The sequence below is a fragment of the Apteryx mantelli genome, chromosome 32 (genome assembly GCF_036417845.1).
Source record: "Apteryx mantelli isolate bAptMan1 chromosome 32, bAptMan1.hap1, whole genome shotgun sequence".
Classification (NCBI taxonomy): domain Eukaryota; kingdom Metazoa; phylum Chordata; class Aves; order Apterygiformes; family Apterygidae; genus Apteryx; species Apteryx mantelli.
In genome coordinates, this window is record NC_090009.1 from 1 (window position 1) to 23,982 (window position 23,982).

At 70.7% G+C, this 23,982-nt stretch overlaps 2 protein-coding genes and 2 long non-coding RNA genes across 4 annotated transcripts; 3 read left to right on the forward strand and 1 right to left on the reverse strand.

Moving 5' to 3' along the window:
* Positions 1–1,113: 1,113 nt before the first annotated feature.
* LOC136994706 (uncharacterized) lies at positions 1,114–4,132 on the forward strand. Its single transcript, XR_010886651.1, has 4 exons — positions 1,114–1,282; positions 2,307–2,402; positions 3,067–3,154; positions 4,109–4,132. It is a non-coding gene; the product is annotated as an uncharacterized lncRNA (long non-coding RNA).
* A 12-nt stretch (positions 4,133–4,144) lies between these two features.
* On the forward strand, positions 4,145–6,937 carry LOC106486630 (proline-rich protein 2-like). Its single transcript, XM_067313621.1, has 4 exons — positions 4,145–4,175; positions 4,267–4,375; positions 4,490–4,574; positions 5,619–6,937. Exons 3-4 carry the CDS (start codon positions 4,541–4,543, stop codon positions 6,935–6,937), a joined length of 1,353 nt encoding a protein of 450 aa, XP_067169722.1. The 5' UTR covers positions 4,145–4,175; positions 4,267–4,375; positions 4,490–4,540.
* A 1,839-nt stretch (positions 6,938–8,776) lies between these two features.
* On the reverse strand, positions 8,777–10,448 carry LOC136994769 (uncharacterized). Its single transcript, XR_010886676.1, has 4 exons — positions 10,298–10,448; positions 9,768–9,786; positions 9,523–9,626; positions 8,777–8,831 (listed from the first exon to the last, which is right to left on the reverse strand). It is a non-coding gene; the product is annotated as an uncharacterized lncRNA (long non-coding RNA).
* Positions 10,449–11,245: 797 nt separating this feature from the next.
* Positions 11,246–23,448, forward strand: AGPAT1 (1-acylglycerol-3-phosphate O-acyltransferase 1). Its single transcript, XM_067313815.1, has 7 exons — positions 11,246–11,312; positions 14,619–14,808; positions 17,118–17,251; positions 19,161–19,336; positions 20,608–20,703; positions 20,817–20,889; positions 23,168–23,448. Exons 2-7 carry the CDS (start codon positions 14,624–14,626, stop codon positions 23,329–23,331), a joined length of 828 nt encoding a protein of 275 aa, XP_067169916.1. The 5' UTR covers positions 11,246–11,312; positions 14,619–14,623; the 3' UTR covers positions 23,332–23,448.
* The last annotated feature ends 534 nt before the right edge of the window (positions 23,449–23,982 follow it).

Here is a 23,982-nt window from a genome sequence, read left to right on the forward strand (position 1 = left end):
TGGGGGGGGTCTGCACCTGGGGGGGGGGGTTCTGCGCCCCTGGGGGACTCCCTTCTGCCCCAGGGGCTCCTTTCTGCCCCGGGGGGGTTAGAGTGTGTCCCAGCCCCCTCTTAGCTCAGTGGTACAGTCCATATTCTTGTCCTGTTTCGTCCTATAATGCTTTATTCCATCCCTGTAACATGGCGGTGTAATCTATAGGATTATTCCCCCCTCTTTTTTCCATAATGGTTTGTCCCCATTCCCCCCCCCCCAGCACGGTGGTATGATCCATAGGGTTTGTTCCCCCCTTTTCCCATAATGGTATGGCCCATCCCCCCCCCCACACCATAATGGTACTTGCCATAAGTAAGGTTCCCCCCATCCCATAATGCTTTGTTCCAGCACCCCCCCATAACACAATGGTTTGCTCCATAGGGTCTTCCCCCCCATCCCGTAGTGGTGCATCCCCCCCCCCCATTGGCCGCAATGGTCCATCCCACCCCGGGGCCCTGGGACGATCCATTGCTGGGGGAGGGGGGGGGGGAGTCTGTCACCATGGCAACGGGAGAGACCATTGCAGGTCATGGGGGGGTGAGAGGTACCATTTTGGGGGGGGGGGAATGGAATATACCGTTATAAGAGGTGGCCTATAACGTGCTATTTTGGGGGGGGGGGGAAGGGGGAGACCCGTTATGGGGGGGGGTCCATGGGATGTACCACTGCGGGCAGGTTAACAGAGGACACCGTTTTGGGGAGAATTAATGAGATGCACCATTACGGGACGCTAAATAGAGTTAATTATTATTGGGGGGGGGTTGATTGGGGTGCGCTGTTGGGGGGGGGGTCCGTGGGATGCACCATTACGGGGGGGCAAATGTTCCGTCCCCCCCCCAGAACACGGAGCTGCGCCTGGGCCCGGGGCACCGCAAGCTCGTCTGCCTCGCCGCCCTCCTCCTCTTCGTCGCCTTCAACTTCGGGCCCCTCAGGTGGGTCCCGGCGCCGGGGGGGGGTCTGGGAGCAGGGGGGGGGGTCTGGGAGCTGGGGGGGGGTCTGGGAGCAGGGGAGGGGGCTGCAGCCCTGAGCCCCCCCCCACCCCCAAAAATCCCGACCCGCCGCCGTCTCCCGCAGCCCCCGGAGCAGCCGCCGCCGGAGCCGGAGCCGGGACCCCCCCGGCGGGAGCAGCCCCCCCCGCCCCCCCGGGCACGGCGGCACCTCTGGGGGTGGCCCAGGGACCCCCCGAGGACGAACCCCGGGAACGGGGGCCGTGGGGACCCCCCGCCCCGCTGCCCGGCCCCCCCTTCAGGTACGTGGAGCCCCCGACCCCGGGCAGAACCCATTGACCCCCATGGGGCCCCCCCAGGACCCTCCCGATCCCGGGCAGACCCCATTGACCCCCCCATAGAGTCCCCCTGGGACCCCCTTGGCCCTGCTCAGACCCCCCTGACCCCTATGGGCCCCCCCCAACCCCACTTAGACCCCCCCGAGCCCCCCCAGGACCCCTTAGCTCTGCTCAGACCCCCTTGACCCCAGTTAGACCCCCCTGAGCCCCCCTGAACCCTATGGGCCCCCCCCACCCCTAGCTAGACCCCCCCGAGCCCCCCTGGGACCCCCCGACCCCTATGTGCCCCCCCAACCCCACTTAGACCCCCCTGAGCCCCCTCTGGGACCCCCCTGAGCCCCCCCGGGACCCCCCTGAGCCCTATGGACCCCCCCAACCCCAGTTAGACCCTTCTGAGCCCCCCGGGACCCCCTGACCCCAGTTAGACCCCCCTGAGCCCCCCCAGGACTCCCCTGACCCCTATGTGCCCCCCCCAACCCCAACTTAGACCCCCCTGAGCCCCCCGGGGACCCCCCCCGACCCCTAGGGCCCCCCCAACCCCAGTTAGACCCCCCTGAGTCACCCCCCGGGACCCCCTTGACCCCTATGTGCCCCCCTCAACCCCGCTTAGACCTTTCTGAGCCCCCCCGGGACCCCCCTGAGCCCTATGGACCCCCCCAACCCCAGTTAGACCCCCCCCCATAGAGCTCCCCTGGGACCCCCTTAACCCTGTTCAACCCCCCCGACCCTTATGGGCCCCCCAACCCCACTTAGACCCCCTTGAGCCCCCCCCCGGGACCCCCCTGACCCCTATGTGCCCCCCCCAACCCCACTTAGACCCCCCTGAGCCCCCCCGGGACCCCCTTAACCCTGTTCAGACCCCCCCAACCCCTATGGGCCCCCCCAACCCCACTTAGACCCCCCCATAGAGCCCCCTGGGACCCCCCGACCCTGCTCAGACCCCCCCCGACCCTTATGCCCCCCCTGGTCCCCGTCCCCCCCCCCCCAGGAACGGCTCGGCGGTGGCGGCCCTGGCGCTGCGCGACCTGGACAAGCTTTTCCTGGCGTCCGACTGCCGCCGCTTCAACCGCACCGAGTCCCTGCGGTGACCGCGGGCGGGGGGGGGGGGGACACGGGGGGACATGGGGACACGGGGACGAGGATGGAGACATGGACACGGGGGGGGGGGGGACACGGGGATGAGGATGGAGATATGGGACACGGGGGGGACATAGGGACATGGGGGGGGACACAGGACATGGGGGGGATATGGGGGACGTGGGGGGGGACATGGGGACATGGGGGGATGGGGACAGTGGGACACGGGAACGTGGGGGGGGACACGGGGGGGACACGGGGAGAGGATGGAGATATGGGACACAGGGGGGGACACAGGACATGGGAGGGATATGGGGGACGTGGGGGGGACATGGGGACACGGGGGGGACATGGGGAGAGGATGGAGATATGGGACACGGGGGGGACACAGGACATGGGGGGGATATGGGGGACGTGGGGGGGACATGGGGACACGGGGGGGGACATGGGGAGAGGATGAGATATGGGACACGGAGTGGGGGGGACACAGGACATGGGGGGGGACATGGGGACGTGGGGGGGGTCACGGGGGAACACGATGGGGGGACACGGGGACGGAGGTGACGCAGGGGGGTGGCGGGAGCAGGGCCCCCGGGTCGCCCCTATTGCCCCCATCGGTTCCCCCCCCCTTGACCCCGTGACCCCTGACCCCTGACCCCCCCCCCCCCCAGGCTGGCGGACGAGCTCAGCGGCTGGGTCCGGCGCCACCAGAGTGACCGACGGAAACCGGGGGCCCCCCCCCGACCCCCCGGGCGCCAGGTGGGGCCGGGGGGGTCTGGGGGGTTCCTGAGGTTTGGGGGGGGCCTGGAGGGGTCTGGGGGGGCATCATGGGGCTCCTTGGGGTCTGGGGGGGCCTGGAGGTGTCTGGGGGGGCCCCATGGGGTTTTGGGGGGTCTGGGGGGGTCCTGGGGGTCTAGGGGTGTCCCTGGAGGGGTCTGGGGGGGCACCATGGGGCTCCTTGGGGTCTGGGGGGGGTTTCCTGAGGTTTGGGGGTCCTTGGGGGGGGTGGGGGGGGCCCCATGGGGTTTTGGGGGGTCTGGGGGGGGGTCCTGGGGGTTTAGGGGGGGGCCTGGAGGTGTCTGGGGGGGCACCATGGGGTTTTGGGGGGTCTGGGAGGGGGCTCTGGGGGTCTAGGGGGCCCCATATGGGTCTTTGGGATCTGGGGGGGGGTCCTGAGGTTTGGGGGTGTCCCTGGAGGGGTCTGGGGGGGCCCCATGGGGTTTTTTTGGGGTCCAGGGTGGGTCCCAGAAGTCCAGGGAGACCCTGGGGGGGGTCCTGGGGGTCTGGGGGGTCCCAGTGAGTGTCTGGGGCTCCCTGGGGGGGGGGTCCTAGGGGTTCCTGGGGGGCCCCATGGGGTCTGGGGGGGTCTTAGGGGTCCCTGGAGGGTCTCCGGGGTCTGGGGGGGGTCTGGGGCTCCCTGGGGGGGGTCCTAGGGGTCCCTGGAGAGTCCCCAAGGGTCTGGGGGGGTCCTAGGGGTTCCTGGGGGTCTCCATGGGGTCTGGGGGGGTCTTAGGGGTCCCTGGAGGGTCCCCAAGGATCCGGGGGGGTCCTAGGGGTTCCTGGGGGGCCCCATGGGGTCTGGGGGGTCCCTGGGGGGGTCCCAGGGGTCTGGGGGGGGTCTGGGGGGGTCCTAGGGGACTGGGGGGGCCCTGGGGGGGCTCCAGCCCCCCTCTGACCCCCCCCCCAACCCCCACACCCCGGGGTCCTTCGCAGCCGTCGCCCCCCCGCAAGGCTCCCGCCTCCCCCGCCTGGTCCCGGCGGCCCCCCCCCACCCCGCCAGGTGAGTGACGCCCGTCCGCGACCCCCCAAAACCCCCCGCGGGACCCCCCCCCGCTGACCCCCCCCCCCACCCAAAAATACGTGCCCCCCAGGGCCCCCCCGGGGCAGCTGCAGCTCTACCGGCCCGAGCGCCCCGAGCCCGACTTCCTCGACGCCATCGACCGCCGCGAGGACACCTTCTACGTCGTCTCCTTCCGCCGGGTAAGGGGCCGGGGGGGGGGGGGCTCCGCCGTTCCCCCCCCCCCCGCGACGTCCTGGACCCCCCCAAACACCTTGACACCCCCCCTTTCCTCGTGTGTCCCCCCCCCCCCCCAGGACCACCTGCTGCTCCCGGCCATCAGCCACAACAAGACGTCGCGGCCCAAGATGTCGCTGGTGATGCCGGCGGCGGCGCTCAACGGTGAGCGGGGAACCCCCCCCCCGGGACCCCCCCCCCCATAGCGCCGGGGGGGGTCACTTCACCCCTGGGGGGGGGTCGCTGTGTCCCTATGGGATCCCAGAACTATGGGGGGGGGGGGGATCCCGGCAGGGTCCAGTCGCCCTTTGGGGGGGTCCCACGTGTCCCCGGGGGGCCCCGTATCTATGGGGCAGGTCCCTGGGGGGGTCCCGATCACCCTGGGGGGGGTCTCATTCACCCTGGGGGGATCCCAATCACCCCAGGGGACCCCATTTCTATTAAGAGGGGTCCCTGGGGGGGGTCCCAACCACCTTGGGGGGGTCCGATCACCCCAAGGGACCCCATTTTTTTTGGGGGGGGGTTCCTGGGGGGTCTCAATCACCCCGGGGGGGGGTCCCACGTGTCCCTGGGGGACCCCATATCTATGGGGCAGGTCGCTGGGGGGGGTCCCAATCACCCTGGGGGGGTCTCAGTCACCCTGGGGGACCCCATTTCTATTAGGGGGGTTCCTGGGGGGGTCCCATCACCCTGGGGGGGTCCCGATCACCCCAGGGCACCCTGTAGGAGCCCGGGGGGGGGGTTCCTGGGGGGGGTCCCGATCACCTTGGGGGGTCCCGATCACCCTGGGGGACCCCATTTCTATTAGGGGGGTTCCTGGGGGGGGTCCCGATCACCTTGGGGGGGTCCTGATCACCCCAGGCGACCCCATAGGAGCGCGGGGGGGGTTCCTGGGGGGTCCCATCCACCTTAGGGGGGTCCCGATCACCCCAGGGGACCCCGTAGGAGCGCGGGGGGGGTTCCTGGGGGGTCCCATCCACCTTAGGGGGGTCCCGATCACCCCAGGTGACCCCATAGGAGCGCGGGGGGGGTTCCTGGGGGGTCCCATCCACCTTAGGGGGGTCCTGATCACCCCAGGGGACCCCGTAGGAGCGCAGGGAGGGTTCCCAGGGGGGGTCCTGATCACCTTGGGGGGGTCCCGATCACCCAGGCGACCCCATAGGAGCGCGGGGGGGTCGGCGCGGCCCCGCTGACCCCCCCCCCCCGCAGAGAGCCTGTCGGGGCGGGCGGGCGGCTACGAGGCCATGATGCAGGTGGACTGCGAGGTGGTGGCCACGCGCGTCATCCACATCAAGAGCTCCACGGTGCCGCCCTCGCTGCGCCGCCGGCCCCCCCCCGCCGCCGCCGCCGCCGGCAACCGCAGCCAGGCGCCCGAGCCGCCCCGGCGCGGCCCCCGCCGCCCCCCGCACCCTCTACCTCGCCGCTGCCGCCGCCACTGCCCACGCCCAGGGACGGGGGCGGGGCTAGGGCTAGCTCCGCCCACCCTGCAGCTGGGACTGCCCCCTGTGGAGGGAGACACGCCCATCAGGAGGAAGGCACACCCGCTGTGGAACAGGCCACGCCCATCAGAAGGAAGCCCCACCCCCTGGGAACAAGCCACACCCACCAGAAGAAAGCCCCACCCCACTGTGGAGCAAGCCCTGCCCATCAGGAGGAAGACACGCCCACTGTGGAGGAAGACACACCCATCAGGAGGAAGACACGCCCATCGTGGAACAAGCCACACCCACCAGAAGGAAGCCACACACCCCTGCAGAACAAGCCCGCCCATCAGAAGGAAGCCCCACCCACTGGGAACAAGCCACACCCACCAGAAGGAAGCCCCACCCCACTGCGGAGCAAGCCCCGCCCATCAGGAGGAAGACACGCCCATTGTAGAACAAGCCACGCCCACCAGAAGGAAGCCCCACCTGCTGTGGAGCAAGCCACGCCCATCAGGAGGGAGCCACGCCCATGGTGGAACAAGCCCCACCAACCAGAAGGAAGCCACACACCCTGCAGAACAAGCCCCGCCCATCGGGAGGAAGCCACGCCCACTGTGGAGCAAGACATGCCCACCAGAGGAAGCCCACCCCCTGGGAACAAGTCACACCCACCAGAAGGAAGCCCCACCCCACTGTGGAGCAAGCACCATGCCCTGGAACAAGCCCGCCCATCAGCAGGAAGCTCCACCCACTGCAGTGCTAGCCCTGCCCCCTGGGAGCAAAGCCCCACCCCCTGGGAACAAGCCCCACCCCTCAGGTCTGCAGCCCCACCCCCCTGGGAACAAGCCACGCCCATTCAGAGCAAGCCCACCCCCCCTTGGAAAAAAGCCCCACCCACTCTGGAGCAAGCCCCACCCCTTGACAACAGGCCCCACCCACCAGGGCAAGCCCCTGCCTTGGGTGTGTGTGGGCGGAGTCAGGCCGGGCCCCACCCCCCTCTGCAAGGCCACACCCACTCCAGGCCTGCCCCGCCCTCCCACACAAGCACTTAGCCCTGGGAGCCCCGCCCCCTTCCTTATAAGGGTGGCACTTAATGATATATGAGAGGGCGGAGCCACCACTGCCCCCGGCCCCCTTGTAAATACCCCCCCCGGGGCTGTTTATACCCGGGTGAATAAAAAAAAGAGAAAAAAAGAGAAAAACAACAGCGTGGCGCCCGTGGGGGGGGGGCGGGAGGGGGCCCAGGCGTCCGGGCCCCTCCCTGTGGGCCCCACCCTGTGCTGGCGTTGCCTTTTAAGGGCCCTCCCCACCCAATAAGCATCGGGGGGGGGAATTTTCCCCCTATAAATAACCCCCCCCCATCGGTGCGATACTTCGGGACCCCCCAAAACCCCTTTAAACACCCCCAAACCCCTTCAAACACCCCAAAACCCCTTCAAACACCCCAAAACCCCTTTAAACACCCCAAAACCCCTTCAAAACACCCCAAAAACAAGCCCGGGGGGGGGGCAGCAGCTTTAATGACAGCGGGGAGGGAGGGGGGCAACGGGGGGAGTCCCACAGCCCCCCCCCCAGGCCCCATGGGGGGACCCCAAACCCCCCCTTGGGGGGTCCTGGAGCCCCCCTGACCCCCATGGAGGGACCCCAAACCCTTTGGGGGGGTCCTGGAGCCCCCCCCCCAGCCCCCTGACCCCCATGGGGGGGGGTCCCGGCCCCCCCCCCCCCCCCATCCCCGGTGTGTGGGGGGGGTCACACGCTGAGCAGCCAGAGGAAGAAGAAGCGGCGACGAGGAGGAAGAGCGAGTCCGGCCAGCCCGAGGGCGGGGGGGCCCCGGCGTCCCCTGCTGCGGGGGGGGGGGGGGAACCCCAAAACCCCTCCGTGAGCTGGGGGGGGGGTCCCAGGACCATCCCCCCCCCCCAGGGTGTGGGGAGATCCGGGGTTGTTTGGGGTCCCCTGGGGGGGTATTTGGGGTCCCCAAGGGATATTTGGGGTCCCTGGGGGTATTTGGGGGGGTATTTGGGGTCCTGGTGGGGGTTGAGGGTCCCTGGGGGGGTATTTGGGGTCCCCAGGGGATATTTGGGGTCCTGGGTGGGTATTTAGGGTCCCTGGGGGGTATTAGGGGTCCTGGGGGGGTATTTAGGGTCCCTGGGGGGGGCTGGGGGTCCCGGGGGGTATTTGGGGTCCTGGGGGAGGGTTGTGGGTGCCTGGGGGGTATTTGGGGTCCCCAGGGGATATTTGGGGCCCTGGGGGGGGGTTGTGGGTCCCTGGGGGGTATTTGGGGTCCGGGGGGGGCGTTTGGGGTCCCCAGGGGGATTTGGGGTCCCTGGGGGGTGTTTGGGGCCCCTGGGGGGAGTTGTAGTTCCCTGGGGGGGTATTTGGGGTCCTGGGGGGGGGTTGTGGGTCCCTGGGGGGGCTGGGGGTCCCCAGGGTACTTGGGGTCCCGGGGGGGGAGTTGGGGCCCCTCCCTGAGGCGTTTGGGGCATTTTGGGGCATTCCGGGGAGTTTTGCAGCGTTCCGGGGCGTTTGGGGGGGCGTCGGGGGCACCTACCTGTGCCGGGGGGGGCCGGGGGCTGGGCGCTGAGGAAGGCGAAGGGCAGAGCCCGATGCCGAAGGCCACCTGGAAACTGCCCCCGGCGCGGGGGGGGCGCCTGGGGGGCAAACGGGGGTCACCGGGGGGGGCCGGGGGGAGCTGGGGGGCAGCCGGGGGGCGGCCGTGGGGCCAGGGTCCGTGGGCAGGGGGCCACGTCGCATCCGTGGGGCAGCCGTGGGGCTGGGCCCTGTGGGGCAGCCGTGGGGCAGGTGTCCGTGGGGCAGGCGCCGCTGTGGCGCAGGGCTCTGTGGGGCCGGGGTCTGTGGGGCCGGGCGCCGTGGGGCGGGTGTCCGTGGGGCAGGCGCCGTGGGGCAGGCGCCGTGGGGCGGCCGTGGGGCCGGGGCGCTCACTCACCCCATGGCTCTGGGGCTCCGGGCGCTGCCCCCGCGGCGGGGGGGCGTCTGCAGCCTGCGGGGAGACGGGGTGAGGGGCGGCCCCACGGCGCTGCCCCACGGCGCTGCCCCACAGCACCCGCCCCACGGCACCCCATAGCACCCGCCCCACTGCCCGGCCCCACGGCGCTGCCCCATAGCACCTGCCCCATGCACCAGCCCATAGCACCTCGTACCCTCCACCCCCACTGCTCCCCATAGCGCCCTGCCCCATAGCTCACCCTGCCCCACTCCTGCCCCCCATAGCACCCCATGGCTCTGCCCCATAGCACCCCCTGCTCCCACCCCCATAGCACCCCATGCTCCCACCCCCATAGCACCCCATAGCTCTGCCCCATAGCACCCCATGCTCCCACCCCCATAGCACCCATAGCTCTGCCCCATAGCACCCCATGCTCCCACCCCCATAGCACCCCATGGCTCTGCCCCATAGCACCCCATGCTCCCACCCCCATAGCACCCATAGCTCTGCCCCATAGCACCCCATGCTCCCACCCCCATAGCACCCCATGGCTCTGCCCCATAGCACCCCCTCCTGCCCCTATAGTGCCCCATACCCCCCCGCACTGCGCCCTGCCCCACATACCCCCATCCCATACCCATGGGCCCCCCACCCCAGCCCCACAGCACCACCCCCAGCCCACGGCAGCCCACAGCACCGCCCCCAGCCCCACACCCGCCCCGTAGCGGCCCCCCGCCCGGCTCACCGTGGGTCGCGGCGCTCGCTGCTGCCCCGGCCGTACAGGGGCACCACCTTGTCCCGGCTGATGCTGGCCCCACACGCGGGGCAGTGGGGCCGCGTCGCCAGCCACTGCGGGGCAGGGGTCAGGCCTGCCCCACGGCACGGGTGCAGGGCCTGCCCCACAGATCGGAGCAATCCCTGCCCTATGGTGTGGGGGGATCCCTGCCCCACGGCACCGTGGGGCAGGGGCGGGTGTGGGGGGGGACTCACCTGGTGGAGGCAGGGCCAGCTGCATGGGAGGGACCAAGCATGAGCACCCCCAGGCTGCCCTATAGCAGCCCCATAGCCAGCCCCATAGCTTTGCCCCATAGCCGTGCTCCATAGCCATGTGTGTAGCCTGCCCCACAGTTCTCTCAATAGCCCTGCCCCATAGATTCCCATACCCATGCGCACAGCCTGCCCCATAGCAGCCCCATAGCCCCCCACCGTAGCAGCCCCATAGCCAACCCCATAGCCCACCCCATAACCTTGCCCCATAGCTGGCCCCTATAGGCCTGCCTCATAGCCCCGCCCCATAGCCAGCCTCATAGCCAACCCCATAGCCGGCCCCATAGCCCTGCCCATAGCCCCGCCCCATAGCCAACCCCATAGCCCCACCCATACCAGCCCCATAGCCAGCCCCATAGCCCCGCCCCATAGCCAACCCTATAGCCCCACCCCATACCAGCCCCATAGCCAGCCCCATAGCCCCGCCCCGCGCGCTCCTTCGGCCCCGCCCCGCGGCCGCCCCGCCCCCTCACCAGTACAGGTGCCCGCAGAAGCCAATCACGGCATCGCGCGCCGGCTCCAGGCAGATGTTGCACTCGAAGGCGCTGCGGTCGCGGTTTGGCGCCTCGGGCCGCCGTCCGGGACCCCCGGACCCGTGCCGGCCGCCATCTTCCGCCTCCGACGGCGGGGTTCCGCCTGCGCCCGCCCCTCGCAGCGCCTCATTGGGCGCCGCGCCCGCCAGTCACCACCTCCCGGCGCGGCTTGGCCGGCGCGGCTGTCAATCCCGGCGCCCCACCCTCTCCATTGGCTGCGGGGCGTGGGGTCCTGCCCGCCTAGAAGGCGTTCCCATTGAGGCGCTTTGCTATTGTGTGCCCTGGCCGCCAATCAAATTTTCTGATCTTCTATTGGTTAGTGGCCAGGAGAGCCCACCCCTGCAGAACGCGGGCTGTGTAGCCACTTTCTACTGGTGCAGAGCGCCGTCACTCACAAGTCCCTGCAGGTGATTGGCCAGGATGTCGGGATCTCCAGGGGGCGGGCCGCTGCGGGAGCCACGCCCCTGCCAACCTGAGCGCCGACGTCGTTGACTGGCCGGGCCGCGCTTGACGGGCAGCCGCGCCACCCAATCAGCGCGCGGGCTTCCTCCCGCCTTTTCCGCTTGTGGCGCCCGGTTCCCTCCGGGGGAGCCCAACCGGGGAGCGGGGGGGGAGGGGCGGGAGAGGGGGGACACAAGATGGCGGCGGGGTTTCCCGGGCGACGCGCCGTGTCTGTCGCTCCCGCTGCCGCCCCCCCGGGCCGCGTTGCCATGGGAACCGCGCGGGGCGGGCAGGGGGCGGGACCCGGGGCGGGCGGCGGCGCCGCCGATTGGCGGCCTCAGCTGCCGTCAGCGCAGCCGCTTCCGCTGCCGCCGCCGCCGCCGCCGCCGCCGCCGGAAGGGCCCCGCGCCGCCGCCGCCGCCGCCGCCCCGCCCGGCCCGGCATGGCCCGGCCCGGCCCGGCCCGCGGCCCGTAGCCCCCGCCGCAGCCGCCGCCGCCACCGGCAGCGCCGCAGGTCACCGCCCGCCGGGGGCGGGGGAGCGCCGGGGCGGGGGATAACGGGAGGGGGGGGGGTTATGGCCCCCCGGGGCGGTTAACGGGGGAATAACGGGGGTAACGGGGAGGTTAATGGGGGTAATAATGGGGGTAACGGCGTAATAATGGTGGTAATAGGGGGTTAATGGGGATAATAGGGGTTTAATGGGGGTAATGGGGGGGTTAATGGGGTAAGGGGTACGGGGGGGTAATAATGGGGGTAACGGGGTAATAACGGGGGTAATAGGGGGTTAATGGGGGTAAATAGGGGCTGGGGGGAGGGTCTGGGCCCCACATGTGCCCTGAACGTGCCCCACACACGCCCCACACGTAGCCCCACGCGTGACCCACACGTGACCTGCACACGCCCCACACGTAGCCCCACACGTAGCCCCACGCGTGACCCGCACACGCCCCCACGCGCGTGTCCCGCGCGTGTCGCCGCCCGGGGGGCCCAGGCGTCCTGGTCCCCGCCCGAGCCGGCAGCCGCCCGCGCCCGCCGTGTCCCGGCAGGCCCCGCTGGCACCTCGGGGCGCCTCGCACGAGCATCTCGCACGAGCGTCTCGCGCAAGCGCCTTGCGCAGGTGTCTTGCACAAGCCCCTCGAACGAGCCGCTCGCACGGGCGCCTTGCACGAGCGCCTTGCGCAGGTGTCTCACACAAGCACCTTGCACGAGCGCCTTGCGTGGGCGTCTCGCACGAGCCCCTTGCACGGGTGTCTTGCACAAGCGCCTTGCACGGACATCTCGCAAGAGAGTCTTGCGCAGGTGTCTTGCACAAACTCTTTGCATGGGCGTCTCGCACGAGCCCCTCGCACAAGTCTCTTGCATGAGCACCTTGCACAAGCGCCTTGCATAGGTGTCTCGCACGAGCACCTTGCACATGTGTCTCGCACGAGCACCTTGCGCAGGTTTCTCACACGAGTGCCTTGCACAGGTGTCTTGCACAAGCCCCTCGCACGAGCGCCTCAAACAAGCCCCTCGCACGAGCGCCTTGCGCAGGTGCCTTGCATGAGCCCCTTGCGCAGCCATCTTGCGCAAGCGCCTTGCACGTGTGCCTCGTATGAGCCCCTTGCACGAGCGCTTTGCATGGGCTTCTCACTCGAGCGCCTTGCACGAGCCTCTTGCACGGGTACTTTGCACAAGCACCTTGCACAGACGTCTCGCACAAGCGTCTTGCACAAGCGCCTTGCACGAGCCTCTTGTACGAGCCCCTTGCACAAGCGCCTTGCACAGGTGTCTCACACAAGCGCCTTGCACAGGTTTCTCGCATGAGCTTCTCGCACGAGCGCCTTGCATGGGTGTCTCACACAGGCGTCTCGCACGAGCGCTTTGCACGGGCGTCTCGCACGAGCCCCTCACACAAGTCTCTTGCACGAGCCCCTGGCACGAGCCCCTCGCACGAGCGCCCCACGTGGCAGCGCCCTGCCGGGGGCCTGGCCCGCGGCGAGGGGACCCAGGCGTCCGGGGATCCCTGCGGGTGCCGGGGGCCGTTCGGAGGCCCTGGGGGGGGGGATTTTGGGGTCCCAAAGAGGGATTTGGGGGTCTTGGGGGGGATTTGGGGGGTCTTGAGGGGGATTTGTGGGGTCTCAGCGAGGGGTTTGGGGTCTCAGCGAGGGGGTTTGGGGACCGGGCGGGGGATTTTGGGGTCCCGAGAAGGATTTTGGGGTTCTGACGGGATGTTTTAATCCTGGAGGGTTTTCCTGGGGGTCCCGGTGCGGGATTTTGGGGTCACGATGGGTTTCGGGATCCTGCCGGGGGATTCCCGGCTCCCAGCAGGGCGTTTTGGGTTCGAGAAGGGGGTTTTAGGGTCCTGCTGGGGGGTTGGGGGGTCTCGGCCTGGGGTTTGGGGCCCTGCCGAGATGTTCGGGTCCCGGCGGGGCGTTTTGGGGTCTCAGCGAGGGGTTTTGGGCTCCCGGTGGGGGGATCCCTGGGCCCTAGTGGTGGATTTTGGGGTCACGACAGGGGTTTGGGGGGACCTGGAGGGGATTTGGGGTCCCAGCGGTGCTTTGGGAGCCGTGGGGGGGTTTGGGTCAGCGGTGGCGGGTTTTGGGGATAGAGGCAGGGAATTGGGGTGGCCGTGGGGGGGAGTTGGGGGTCGCAGGGGGGTTTGGGGTGGCGGTGGGAGTTTTGGGGGACAAAGCCTGGGATTTTGGGTGGCCGTGGGGGGTTTTGGGGATGGAGGCAGGGAACTGGGGTGGCTGCGGGGGGTTTTGGGGTGGTGGTGATGGGTTTGGGGGATGGAGGCAGGGGTTTTGGGCCTGGCAGGGGATTTTGGGTGACGGTGGCGGGTTTTGGGGATGAAGGCAGGGAACTGGGGTGGCCGTGGGGTGTTTTGGGGTGGCGGTGGGGGATTTTGGGGTGGTGGTGGGGGATTTTGGGGACCGTGGCAGGTTTTGGGTGGTGGGTTTTGGGGGTAGTGGCAGGTTTTGGGGTGGCAGCGGGGGATTTTTGGGGTGGCGGTGGGGTATTTTGGGGGCCGTGGGGGGGGGTTGGGGGCAGCGGGGGGATTTTGGGGTGTCAGTGGCAGGTTTTGGGGACGGAGGCTGGGATTTTGGGTGGCCGTGGTGGTTTTTGGGTGGCGGTGGGGGATTTGTGGGTGGCGGTGGGGTGTTTGGGGTGGCAGTGGCAGGTTTTGGGTGGCTGTGGGGGGTTTTGGAGCAGCAGCAGAGGATTTTGGGGTGGCGGTGGCAAGTTTTGGGGATGGAGGCCAGGATTTTGGGTGGCCGTGAGGGATTTTGGGGTGGTGGTGGGGGATTTGGGGGACCATGGCAGGTTTTGGGTGGCGGCGGGGGATTTTGGGGTGGCGGTGGCAAGTTTTGGGTGGCGGTGGCAGCTTTTAGGGTGGCAGTGGCAGGTTTTGGGGATGGAGGCTGGGATTTTGGGTGGCACTGAGGGATTTTTGGGTGGCGGTGGGGGATTTTGGGGCGGTGGCGGGGGGTTTTGGGGTGGCAGTGGCAGGTTTTGGGGTGGCGGTGGCAGGTTTTGGGTGGCGGTGGCAGGTTTTGGGGATGGAGGCTGGGATTTTGGGTGTCACTGAGGGATTTTTGGGGTGGCGGCGGGGGGTTTTGGGGTGGCGGTGGCAGGTTTTGGGGATGGAGGCTGGGATTTTGGGTGTCACTGAGGGATTTTTGGGGTGGCGGCGGGGGGTTTTGGGGTGGCGGTGGCAGGTTTTGGGTGGCGGTGGCAGGTTTTGGGGATGGAGGCTGGGATTTTGGGTGGCACTGAGGGATTTGTGGGGGCGGCGGCGGGGGGCTTGGGGGCGGGCGGTGACGCGGGCTCCCGCAGGCGCCATGGAGGTGACGGTGGGGCAGGCGGCGCTGGCGCTGGCGCTGGTGCTGCTGCCGCTGCTGTACGAGTGCAGCGGCTCCTTCCGCTACTTCTGCAAGATGGGCTTCTACAACGGCTGGATCCTGCTGCTCGCCGTGGTGGCCATCCCGCTGTGCGCCCTGCGCGGCCGCAACGTCGAGAACATGAAGTGCGGGGGGACATGGGGACATCGGGGACATTGGGGACGTGGGGGGACACGGGGATGCAAGGGGACACGGGGCTGTGGGGACATTGGGGGGATGTCAGGGATACTGGAGATACAAGGGGACGTTGGGAGACTTGGGGATGGGGACATGGGAGGACACTGGGGACACGGAGGGACCCGGGGGGGATGTGGGGACGGGGACACAGGGGGTATTGGGGACACACGGGGACCCTGGGGGGCTGGGGGGGACACGGGGGATATTGGGGACATGGAGGGACCCAGGAGGACGCGGGAACGGGGACATGAAAGATATTGGGGACGCCGGTGATCTGGGGGGGACGCGGAGGGACCCGGGGGGATACGGGAACGGGGACATGGGGTACTGGGGACATGGGGGACCCTGGGGCCTGGGGGGGACATGGGGGGACATTGGAGGGACACGGAGGGACCCGGGGACGAGGACACGGGGTCTTGGGGACACGGGGGACCCTGGGGACCCGGGAGGATGCGGGGACGAGGACACGGGGTCTTGGGGACACGGGGGACCCGGGGGGATGCAGGGACGAGGACACGGGGTCTTGGGGACATGGGGGACCCTGGGGACCCGGGGGGACGCAGGGACGAGGACGTGGGGTACTGGGGACATGGGGGACCCTGGGGACGCAGGGGGACGTGGGGACGGGGACACAGGGTATTGGGGACATGGGGGACCTGGGGGGACACGGGAGGACGTGGGGACGGGGACACAAGCTGTATTGGGGATACAGGGGGACCCTGGGGGGGCTGGGGGGGACACGAGGGACATGGAGGGACCCAGGGGGACACGGGGACAGGGACATGGGGTATTGGGGACATGGGGGACCCTGGGGACGCGGGGAAGAGGACACGGGGTACTGGGAACATGGAGGACCTTGAGGACTCGGGGGGACATTGGGGGACACAGAGGGACGCGGGGTCGAGGACACGGGGTCTTGGGGACATGGGGGACCCTGGGGACCCGGGGGGACATGGGGACGAGGACACGGGATATTGGGGACATGGAGGACCCTGGGGGGCTGAGGGGGACACTGGGGGGACACGGAGGGACCTGGGGACGAGGACACGGGGTCTTGGGGACATGGGGGACCCTTGGGGGGCTGGGGGGGACATTGGGGATATGGAGGGACCCAGGGGGATTTGGGGACGGGGACACGGGGTCTTGGGGACATGGGGGACCCTGGGGACCTGGGGGGGACGTGGAGACGAGGATACAGGGTCTTGGGGACACGGGGGACCCTGGGGACCCGGGGGGATGCGGGGACAGGGACGTGGGGTCTTGGGGACATGGGGGATGTGGGGGGATGCGGGGATGAGGACACGGGGTCTTGGGGACATGGGGGACCCTGGGGATCCAGGGGGACACGGGGACAGGGACACAGGGTCTTGGAGACATGGGGGACATGGGGGAGCCTGGGGATCCGGCAGGACCCGGGGACGGGGACATGAGGGGTATTGGGGATGCTGGTGATCTGGGGGGGACACAGAGGGACCTGGGGGGACGCGGGGACAAGGACACGGGGTCTTGGGGACACGGGGGACATGGGGGAGCCTGGGGATCCGGTGGGACGCGGGGACGGGGACATGAGGGATATTGGGGACGCTGGTGATCTGGTGGGGACACAGAGGGACCTGGGGGGACGTGGGGACGAGGACGTGGGGTACTGGGGACATGGGGGACCCTGGGGACACGGGGAAGAGGACATGGGGTACTGGGGACATGGAGAACCTTGGGGACTCGGGGGGACATTGGGGGGACACAGAGGGACGCGGGGACGAGGACACGGGGTCTTGGGGACATGGGGGACCCTGGGGATCCGGGGGGGACGCGGGGAAGAGGACACGGGGTCTTGGGGACATGGGGGACCCTGGGGATCCGGGGGAAATGTGGGGAAGAGGACATGAGGTCTTGGGGACATGGAGGACCTTGGGGACTCGGAGGGACATTGGGGGGACACAGAGGGACGCGGGGACGAGGACACGGGGTCTTGGGGACACGGGGGGCCCTGGGGACCCGGGGGGACGCGGGGACAGGGACGCGGGGTCTTGGGGACACGGGGGACCCTGGGGGGCTGGGGGGGGACACGGGGGGACATTGGGGGGACACGGAGGGACCTGGGGGGACGCGGGGACGAGGACACGGCGTATTGGGGAAACGGGGGACCCTGGGGATCCGGGGGGACACGGGGACGCGGGGCCGAGCCGTGGGTCCCCGTGGGTGTCCCCGTGGGTGTCCCCGCGGGTGTCCCGGCGGGTGACGGAGCGGCGTCCGGCAGGATCATCCGCAGCCTGATGCAGCACGTGAAGCACCTGTACGGCATCCGCATGGCGGTGCGCGGCGCCCACCACTTCCCGCCCCGGCGCCCCTACGTCGTCGTCAGCAACCACCAGAGCTCCCTCGACCTCCTCGGTACGGCCGCCCCACGGCTGCCCCATAGCGCTGCCCCACGGCGCTGCCCCACGGCGCCGCCCCCCGGCGTCACCCCGCGGCGTCACCCCCCGGCCCTGCCCCGTCCCCCCGTGTCCCCCCCGGCGTCGTCAGCGACCGCCAGAGCTCCCTCGACCTCCTCGGTACGGCCGCCCCACGGCTGCCCCACGGCGCTGCCCCACGGCGCTGCCCCACGGCGCTGCCCCCCGGCGTCACCCCGCGGCGTCACCCCCCGGCCCTGCCCCGTCCGCCCGTGTCCCCCCCGTCACCGGCCACCAGAGCTCCCTCGACCTCCTGGGTACGGCTGCCCCACGGCGCTGCCCCACGGCCGCCCAATGGCTGCCCCATAGCCCCTCTACAGCCTATCCTGCCCCACGGCCACCCCGCAGCCCCTCCTGCCCCAGAGCCCCCCCTGCAGCCCCTCCTGCCCCACGGCCACCCCACAGCCGCCCTGCAGCCCATCCTACCCCACGGCCGCCCTACAGCCCTTCCTGCCCCATGGTCACCCCAAAGCCCCTCCTGCCCCACGGCCCCCCCACAGCCCCCCCAAAGCTCCTCCTGCCCCATGGCTGCCCCACAGCCCCCCTGCAGCCCCTCCTGCCCCACGGCCCCCCCACAGCCCCCCCAAAGCTCTTCCTGCCCCACGGCCCCCCCCGCAGCCTGTCCTGCCCCACGGCCACCCCACAGCCCCCCCCGCAGCCCCTCCTGCCCCACGGCCACCCCACAGCTCCACCGCAGCCCCTCCTGCCCCACGGCCGCCCCACAGCCCCCCTGCAGTCCCTCCTGCCCCATGGCTGCCCCACAGCCCCCCCGCAGCCCCTCCTGCCCCAGAGCCCCCCTGCAGCCCCTCCTGCCCCACGGCCACCCCACAGCCCCCCCGCAGCCCCTCCTGCCCCACGGCCACCCCGCAGCCCCCCCACAGCCCGTCCTGCCCCATGGCCACCCCGCAGCCCCCCCACAGCCCCTCCTGCCCCACGGCCACCCCGCAGCCCCCCTGCAGCCCCTCCTGCCCCATGGCCGCCCCACAACCACCCCGCAGCCTGTCCTGCCCCACAGCCCCCCCGCAACCCCCCCACAGCCTACCCTGCCCCACGGCCACCCCAGAGCCCCCCCACAGCCCCTCCTGCCCCACGGCCACCCCAGAGCCCCCCCGCAGCCCCTCCTGCCCCACAGCCACCCCGCAACCCCTCCTGCCCCACGGTGCCCCCAGAGCCCCCCCGCAGCCCCTCCTGCCCCACAGCCACCCCGCAACCCCTCCTGCCCCACGGTGCCCCCAGAGCCCCCCCGCAGCCCCTCCTGCCCCCCGGCGCCCCCCGCAGCCCCCCCGCAGCCCCTCCTGCCCCGCGGCCCCCCCGCAGCCCCCCGCAGCCCCTCCTGCCCCCTGGCGCCCCCCGCAGCCCCCCCGCAGCCCCTCCTGCCCCACGGCCCCCCCGCAGCCCCCCGCAGCCCCTCCTGCCCCCCGGCGCCCCCGCAGCCCCCTGCAGCCCCCCCTGCCCCACGGCCACCCCAGAGCCCCCCCGCAGCCCCTCCTGCCCCACGGCCCCCCCGCAGCCCCCCGCAGCCCCTCCTGCCCCACGGCCACCCCAGAGCCCCCCTGCAGCCCCTCCTGCCCCACGGCCCCCCCCGCAGCCCCCCCGCAGCCCCTCCTGCCCCCCGGCGCCCCCGCAGCCCCCCCGCAGCCCCTCCTGCCCCATGGCCGCCCCACAACCACCCCGCAGCCTGTCCTGCCCCACGGCCACCCCGCAGCCCCCTGCAGCCCCTCCTGCCCCACAGCCACCCCGCAACCCCTCCTGCCCCATGGTGCCCCCAGAGCCCCCCCGCAGCCCCCCCTGCCCCCCGGCGCCCCCCGGCTCGGCGCTGAGGGGGCCGCCGCCATCGCCGCCGGGCGCAGGCATGATGGAGGTGCTGCCCGACCGCTGCGTGCCCATCGCCAAGCGGGAGCTGCTCTACATGGGCGCCGTGGGGCTGGCGTGCTGGCTCGGCGGCATCATCTTCATCAACCGCAAGAAGACCGACGACGCCATCAGCGTCATGGCCGAGGCCGCCCACACCATGCTCAGCCAGGACGTGAGTGGGGCCCGGCGCCGGGGTTGGGGGGTTGGGGGGGACGCCGTGGGGCTGGCTGCTGTGGGGCTCCGTCTCGCGGCGGCGTGGTGGCGGTTGACCGGGTGTTGCCGTGGGGCAGCCCCGTCTCGCTGTGGGGTGGTTTCCACTCGCTATGGGGTGGTTGCGGTTGACCAGGTGTCGCTGTGGGGCAGCCCCATCTCGCTGTGGGGTGGCCCTGCTTGGCCCCCCTTTCACCGTGGGGCAGCCCTGTCTCGCTGTGGGGTGGTTTCCACTCGCTATGGGGTGGTTGTGGTTGACCGGGTGTCGCCGTGGGGCAGCCCCGTCTTGCTGTGGGGTGGCCCTGCTTGGCCCCCCTTTCACCGTGGGGCAGCCCTATATCGCTGTGGGGCGGTCTCCGCTCGCTACGGGGTGGTTGTGGTTGACCAGGTGTCACCATGGGGCAGCCCCATCTCACCGTGGGGCAGCCCGCGCTGACCCTGTCTCGCCGTGGGGCGGCCCTGCCTGCTCCAGCCTCGCCGTGGGGCAGCCCCGGCTGCGTATGGCCTCGCCGTGGGGTGGTGCCTGTCTCGCTGACTTCACTGTGGGGCAGCCCCATGTCACCATGGGATGGCCCTGGCTGAACCGGCCTTGCTGTGGGGCAGCTCAGCTTCGCCGTAGGGTAACCCAGCCTTGCCGTGGGGCGGCCCCGGCTGAGCCGGCCTCGCCGTGGGGCAGCTCAGCTTCGCCGTGGGGTGGCCCTGGCCTCACCGTGGGGCAGCCCAGCTTCACCGTGGGGTGGCCTCGGCCTCACCGGCCTTGCCGTGGGGCAGCCCTGGCTGAGCCAGTCTCACCGTGGGGTGGCCCCAGCTGAGCCAGCCTCACTGTGGGGCAGCTCAGCTTCACTGTGGGGCAGCCCAGCCTCGCCGTGGGGTGGCCCTGGCCTCACTGGCCTCACCGTGGGGTGGCCCAGCTTCACTGTGGGGCGGCCCTGGCCTCACTGGCCTCGCCGTGGGGCAGCCCAGCCTCGCCGTGGGGTGGCCCCGGCTGAGCCGGCCTCGCCGTGGGGTGGCCCAGCTTCACCGTGGGGCGGCTCAGCCTCGCTGTGGGGCAGCCCAGCCTCGCCGTGGGGCAGCCCCGGCCTCACCAGCCTTGCCGTGGGGCAGCCCTGGCTGAGCCAACCTCACTGTAGGGCAGCTCAGCTTCGCCGTGGGGCGGCCCAGCCTGGCCGTGGGGCGGCCCCGGCCTCACCGGCCTCGCCGTGGGGCGGCCCCCCCGCCGCTCTCTCCCCACAGATCCGCGTGTGGGTCTTCCCCGAGGGCACCCGCAACCACAGCGGCTCCATGCTGCCCTTCAAGCGAGGCGCCTTCCACCTCGCCGTGCAGGCCCAGGTACCGGGGGGTGTGGGGGGCTCGCCGTGGGGCGCGGGGGTGAGGGGCTCGCCGTGGGGCGCGGGCAGGGCCCCGCTCACCCCCCAACCCGTCTCCCCCCCCCCCCCCGCCAGGTGCCCGTCGTGCCCATCGTCATCTCGTCCTACCACCACTTCTACAGCAAGCGGGAGCGGAGGTTCACGGCCGGTGAGGGCGCGTGGGGGGCGCGTGGGGGGCTGGGGGGGCACGTGGGGGGGGTCTGTGGGGCACATGGGGGGGGCACCACCCCGTGGTGGGGTCTGTGGGGCGCGCGGGAGGTCTCTGTGTCTGCGGGGGGGATCTGGGGGGCGCGTGGGGGATCTGGGGGGTGCATGGGGAGGGTCTATGGGGCACATGGGGAGGTCTGGGGAGCACGTGGGGGTCTGGGGGGCTCATAGGGGGCACATAGGGGAGTCTGTGGGGCCCGTGGGGGGTCTGGGGAGCACGTGGGGGATCTGTGGGGCACATGGGGGATCTGTGGGGCAGATGTGGAGGGTCTGGGGGGCACATGGGGGATCTGTGGGGCACATGGGGGATCTGTGGGGCAGATGGGGGGCCCGTGGGGGTCTGTGGGTCAGATGTGGGGGGTTTATGGGGCACATAGGGGGCATGTGGGAGATTTATGGGGCCCATGGGGAGGTCTGGGTGGGGCACATGTGGGGTCTGTGGGGCACAGAGGGGGCACATGGGGGATCTGTGGGGCACATGGGGGGGTCTGGGGAGCACGTGGGGGATCTGTGGGGCAGATGGGAGGTCTGTGGGGCACATGGGGGGGATCTGTGGGGCAGATGGGGGGTCTGTGGGGCACATGGGGGGTCTGTGGGGCACATAGGGGGGCACATGGAAGGTTTATGGGGCAAATGGGGGATCTGTGAGGCACATGGGGGGTCTGTGAGGCACATGGGGGGTCTGGGGGGCAGATGGGGGATCTGTGGGGCAGATGGGGGGTCTGGGGGGCAGATGGGGGGTCGATGGGGTACATAGGGGGCACATGGGATATCTGTGGGGCACATGGGGGGTCTGTGGGGCACACGGGGGATCTGTGGGGCAGATGGGGGGGTTCTGGAGGGCACATGGGAGATCTGGGGGGCACAGAGGGGGCACATGGGGGATCTATGGGGCACATGGGGGATCTGTGGGGCACATGGGGGGGATCTGTGGGGCACACAGGGGATCTGTGGGGCAGATGGGGGGGTTCTGGGGGGCACATGGGAGATCTGTGGGGCACAGAGGGGGCACATGGGGGATCTATGGGGCACATGGGGGATCTGGGGGGCAGATGGGGGATCTGTGGGGCACATGGGGGGCGTCTGGGGGGCACAGGGGGGATCCATGGGTCAGATGTGGGGGGTCTATGGGACACATAGGGGGCACATGGGAGATCTATGGGGCACATGGGGGATCTGTGGGGCAGATGGGGCTGTGGGGCGCATGGGGCATCTGTGGGGCAGATGTGGGGGATCTGTGGGGCACAGGGGGGATCTGTGGGGCACATGGGGGGGGTCTGTGGGGCACATGGGGGGTCTGTGGGGCACAGAGAGGGCACATGGGATATCTGTGGGGCATGTGGGGATCTGTGGGGCACACAGGGGATCTGTGGGGCAGATGGGGGGGTTCTGGGGGGCACATGGGAGATCTGTGGGGCACAGAGGGGGCACATGGGGGATCTGTGGGGCACATGGGGGATCTGTGGGGCACATGGGGGGGATCTGTGGGGCACAGGGGGGATCTGTGGGGCAGATGGGGGGGTTCTGGAGGGCACATGGGAGATCTGGGGGGCACAGAGGGGGCACATGGGGGATCTGTGGGGCACATGGGGGATCTGTGGGGCAGACGTGGGGGATCTGTGGGGCACAGGGAGGATCCGTGGGTCAGATGTGGGCGGTCTATGGGGCACATAGGGAACATGTGGGAGATCTATGGGGCCCATGGGGGTCTGTAGGGCACATAGGGGGGCACATGGAAGGTTTATGGGGCACAGGGGGGGATCTGTGGGGCAGATGGAGGGTCTGTGGGGCACATGCGGGATCTGTGGGGCAGATGTGGGGGATCTGGGGGGCACATGGGGGGGTCTATGGGGCACATAGGGAGCACATGGGAGATCTATGGGGCCCATGGGGGTCTGTAGGGCACATAGGGGGGCACATGGAAGGTTTATGGGGCACAGGGGGGATCTGTGGGGCAGATGGGGGGTCTATGGGGCACATGCGGGATCTGTGGGGCAGATGGGGAGTCTGTGGGGCACAGGAGGGATCTGTGGGGCACACGGAGGGGGAGGGTCCGCGCAGTTCGTGGCGGGGGGATCCCACTGCGGGGAGGCTCCCGGCTGGGCCTGGCGCCCCGGGGCGGCTCCGTGGGGCAGCGCCGTGGGGAGGCCGTGGGGCAGCGCCGTGGGGCAGCCGTGGGGCAGCCGCCGACCCCCCGCCCCGGGTGCGCCCCCGCGCAGGGCAGTGCGTGATCGAGGTGCTGCCGCCGGTGGCGACGCGGGGGCTGGCGGCGGGCGACGTGCCGGCGCTGACGGAGCGGGTGCGCGGCGCCATGCTCGACGCCTTCGAGGCCCTCTCGGCCGAGCTGCGCCCCACGGCGCCGCCCCCCCGCCGCCCCCAGTGACCCCCACGGCTGCCCCACGGCCGCCCGCCCCCCCCACGCCGCCGCCGCTGCCGTGGGGCGCGCCATGGCGAGACCCCCCGTGGGGGGAGTGTGGAGCGACCCACGGCGAGACCCCCACGGGGGGCACGGACTGACCCACGGCGAAACCCCCCCCCGTGGGGGGAGTGTGGAGCGACCCACGGCGAGATCCCACGGGGGGCACGGACTGACCCACGGCAAGATCCCGCGGGGGGCACGGAGCGACCCACGGCGAGATCCTGTGGGGGGCACGGACTGACCCACAGCAAGACCCCGTGGGGGGCACAGACTGAACCACGGCAAGACCCTGTGGGGGGCACGGAGCGACCCACAGCGAGACCCCACGGGGGGCATGGACTGACCCACAGCGAGACCCTGTGGAGGGCACGGAGCGACCCACAGCGAGACCGTGCAGGGGGAATGGATTGACCCACGGCGAGATCCTGTGGTGGGCATGGACTGACCCACAGCAAGACCCCGTGGGGGGCACGGACTGACCCACGGCACGGCCATGGGGGAGCGCAGATTGACCCGCAGCAGGACCCCCATGGGGAGCATGGACTGACCCATGGCAAGACCCCATGGGGAGCACGGACCGACCCACGGCGCGGCCATGGGGGAGCATGGACTGAC

Excerpts from the sequence above, each read along its gene's own strand:
- LOC106486630 (XM_067313621.1), top strand. The coding sequence starts at position 4,541 with ATGTCGCTGGTGATGCCGGCGGCGGCGCTCAACG. Across the intron at positions 4,575-5,618 it reads GCCGGCGGCGGCGCTCAACG|AGAGCCTGTCGGGGCGGGCG; the intron begins GTGAGCGGGGAA and ends CCCCCCCCGCAG.
- AGPAT1 (XM_067313815.1), top strand. The coding sequence starts at position 14,624 with ATGGAGGTGACGGTGGGGCAGGCGGCGCTGGCGCTGGCGCTGGTGCTG. Across the intron at positions 14,809-17,117 it reads CGCAACGTCGAGAACATGAA|GATCATCCGCAGCCTGATGC; the intron begins GTGCGGGGGGAC and ends GGCGTCCGGCAG. Across the intron at positions 20,890-23,167 it reads GGAGCGGAGGTTCACGGCCG|GGCAGTGCGTGATCGAGGTG; the intron begins GTGAGGGCGCGT and ends GCCCCCGCGCAG.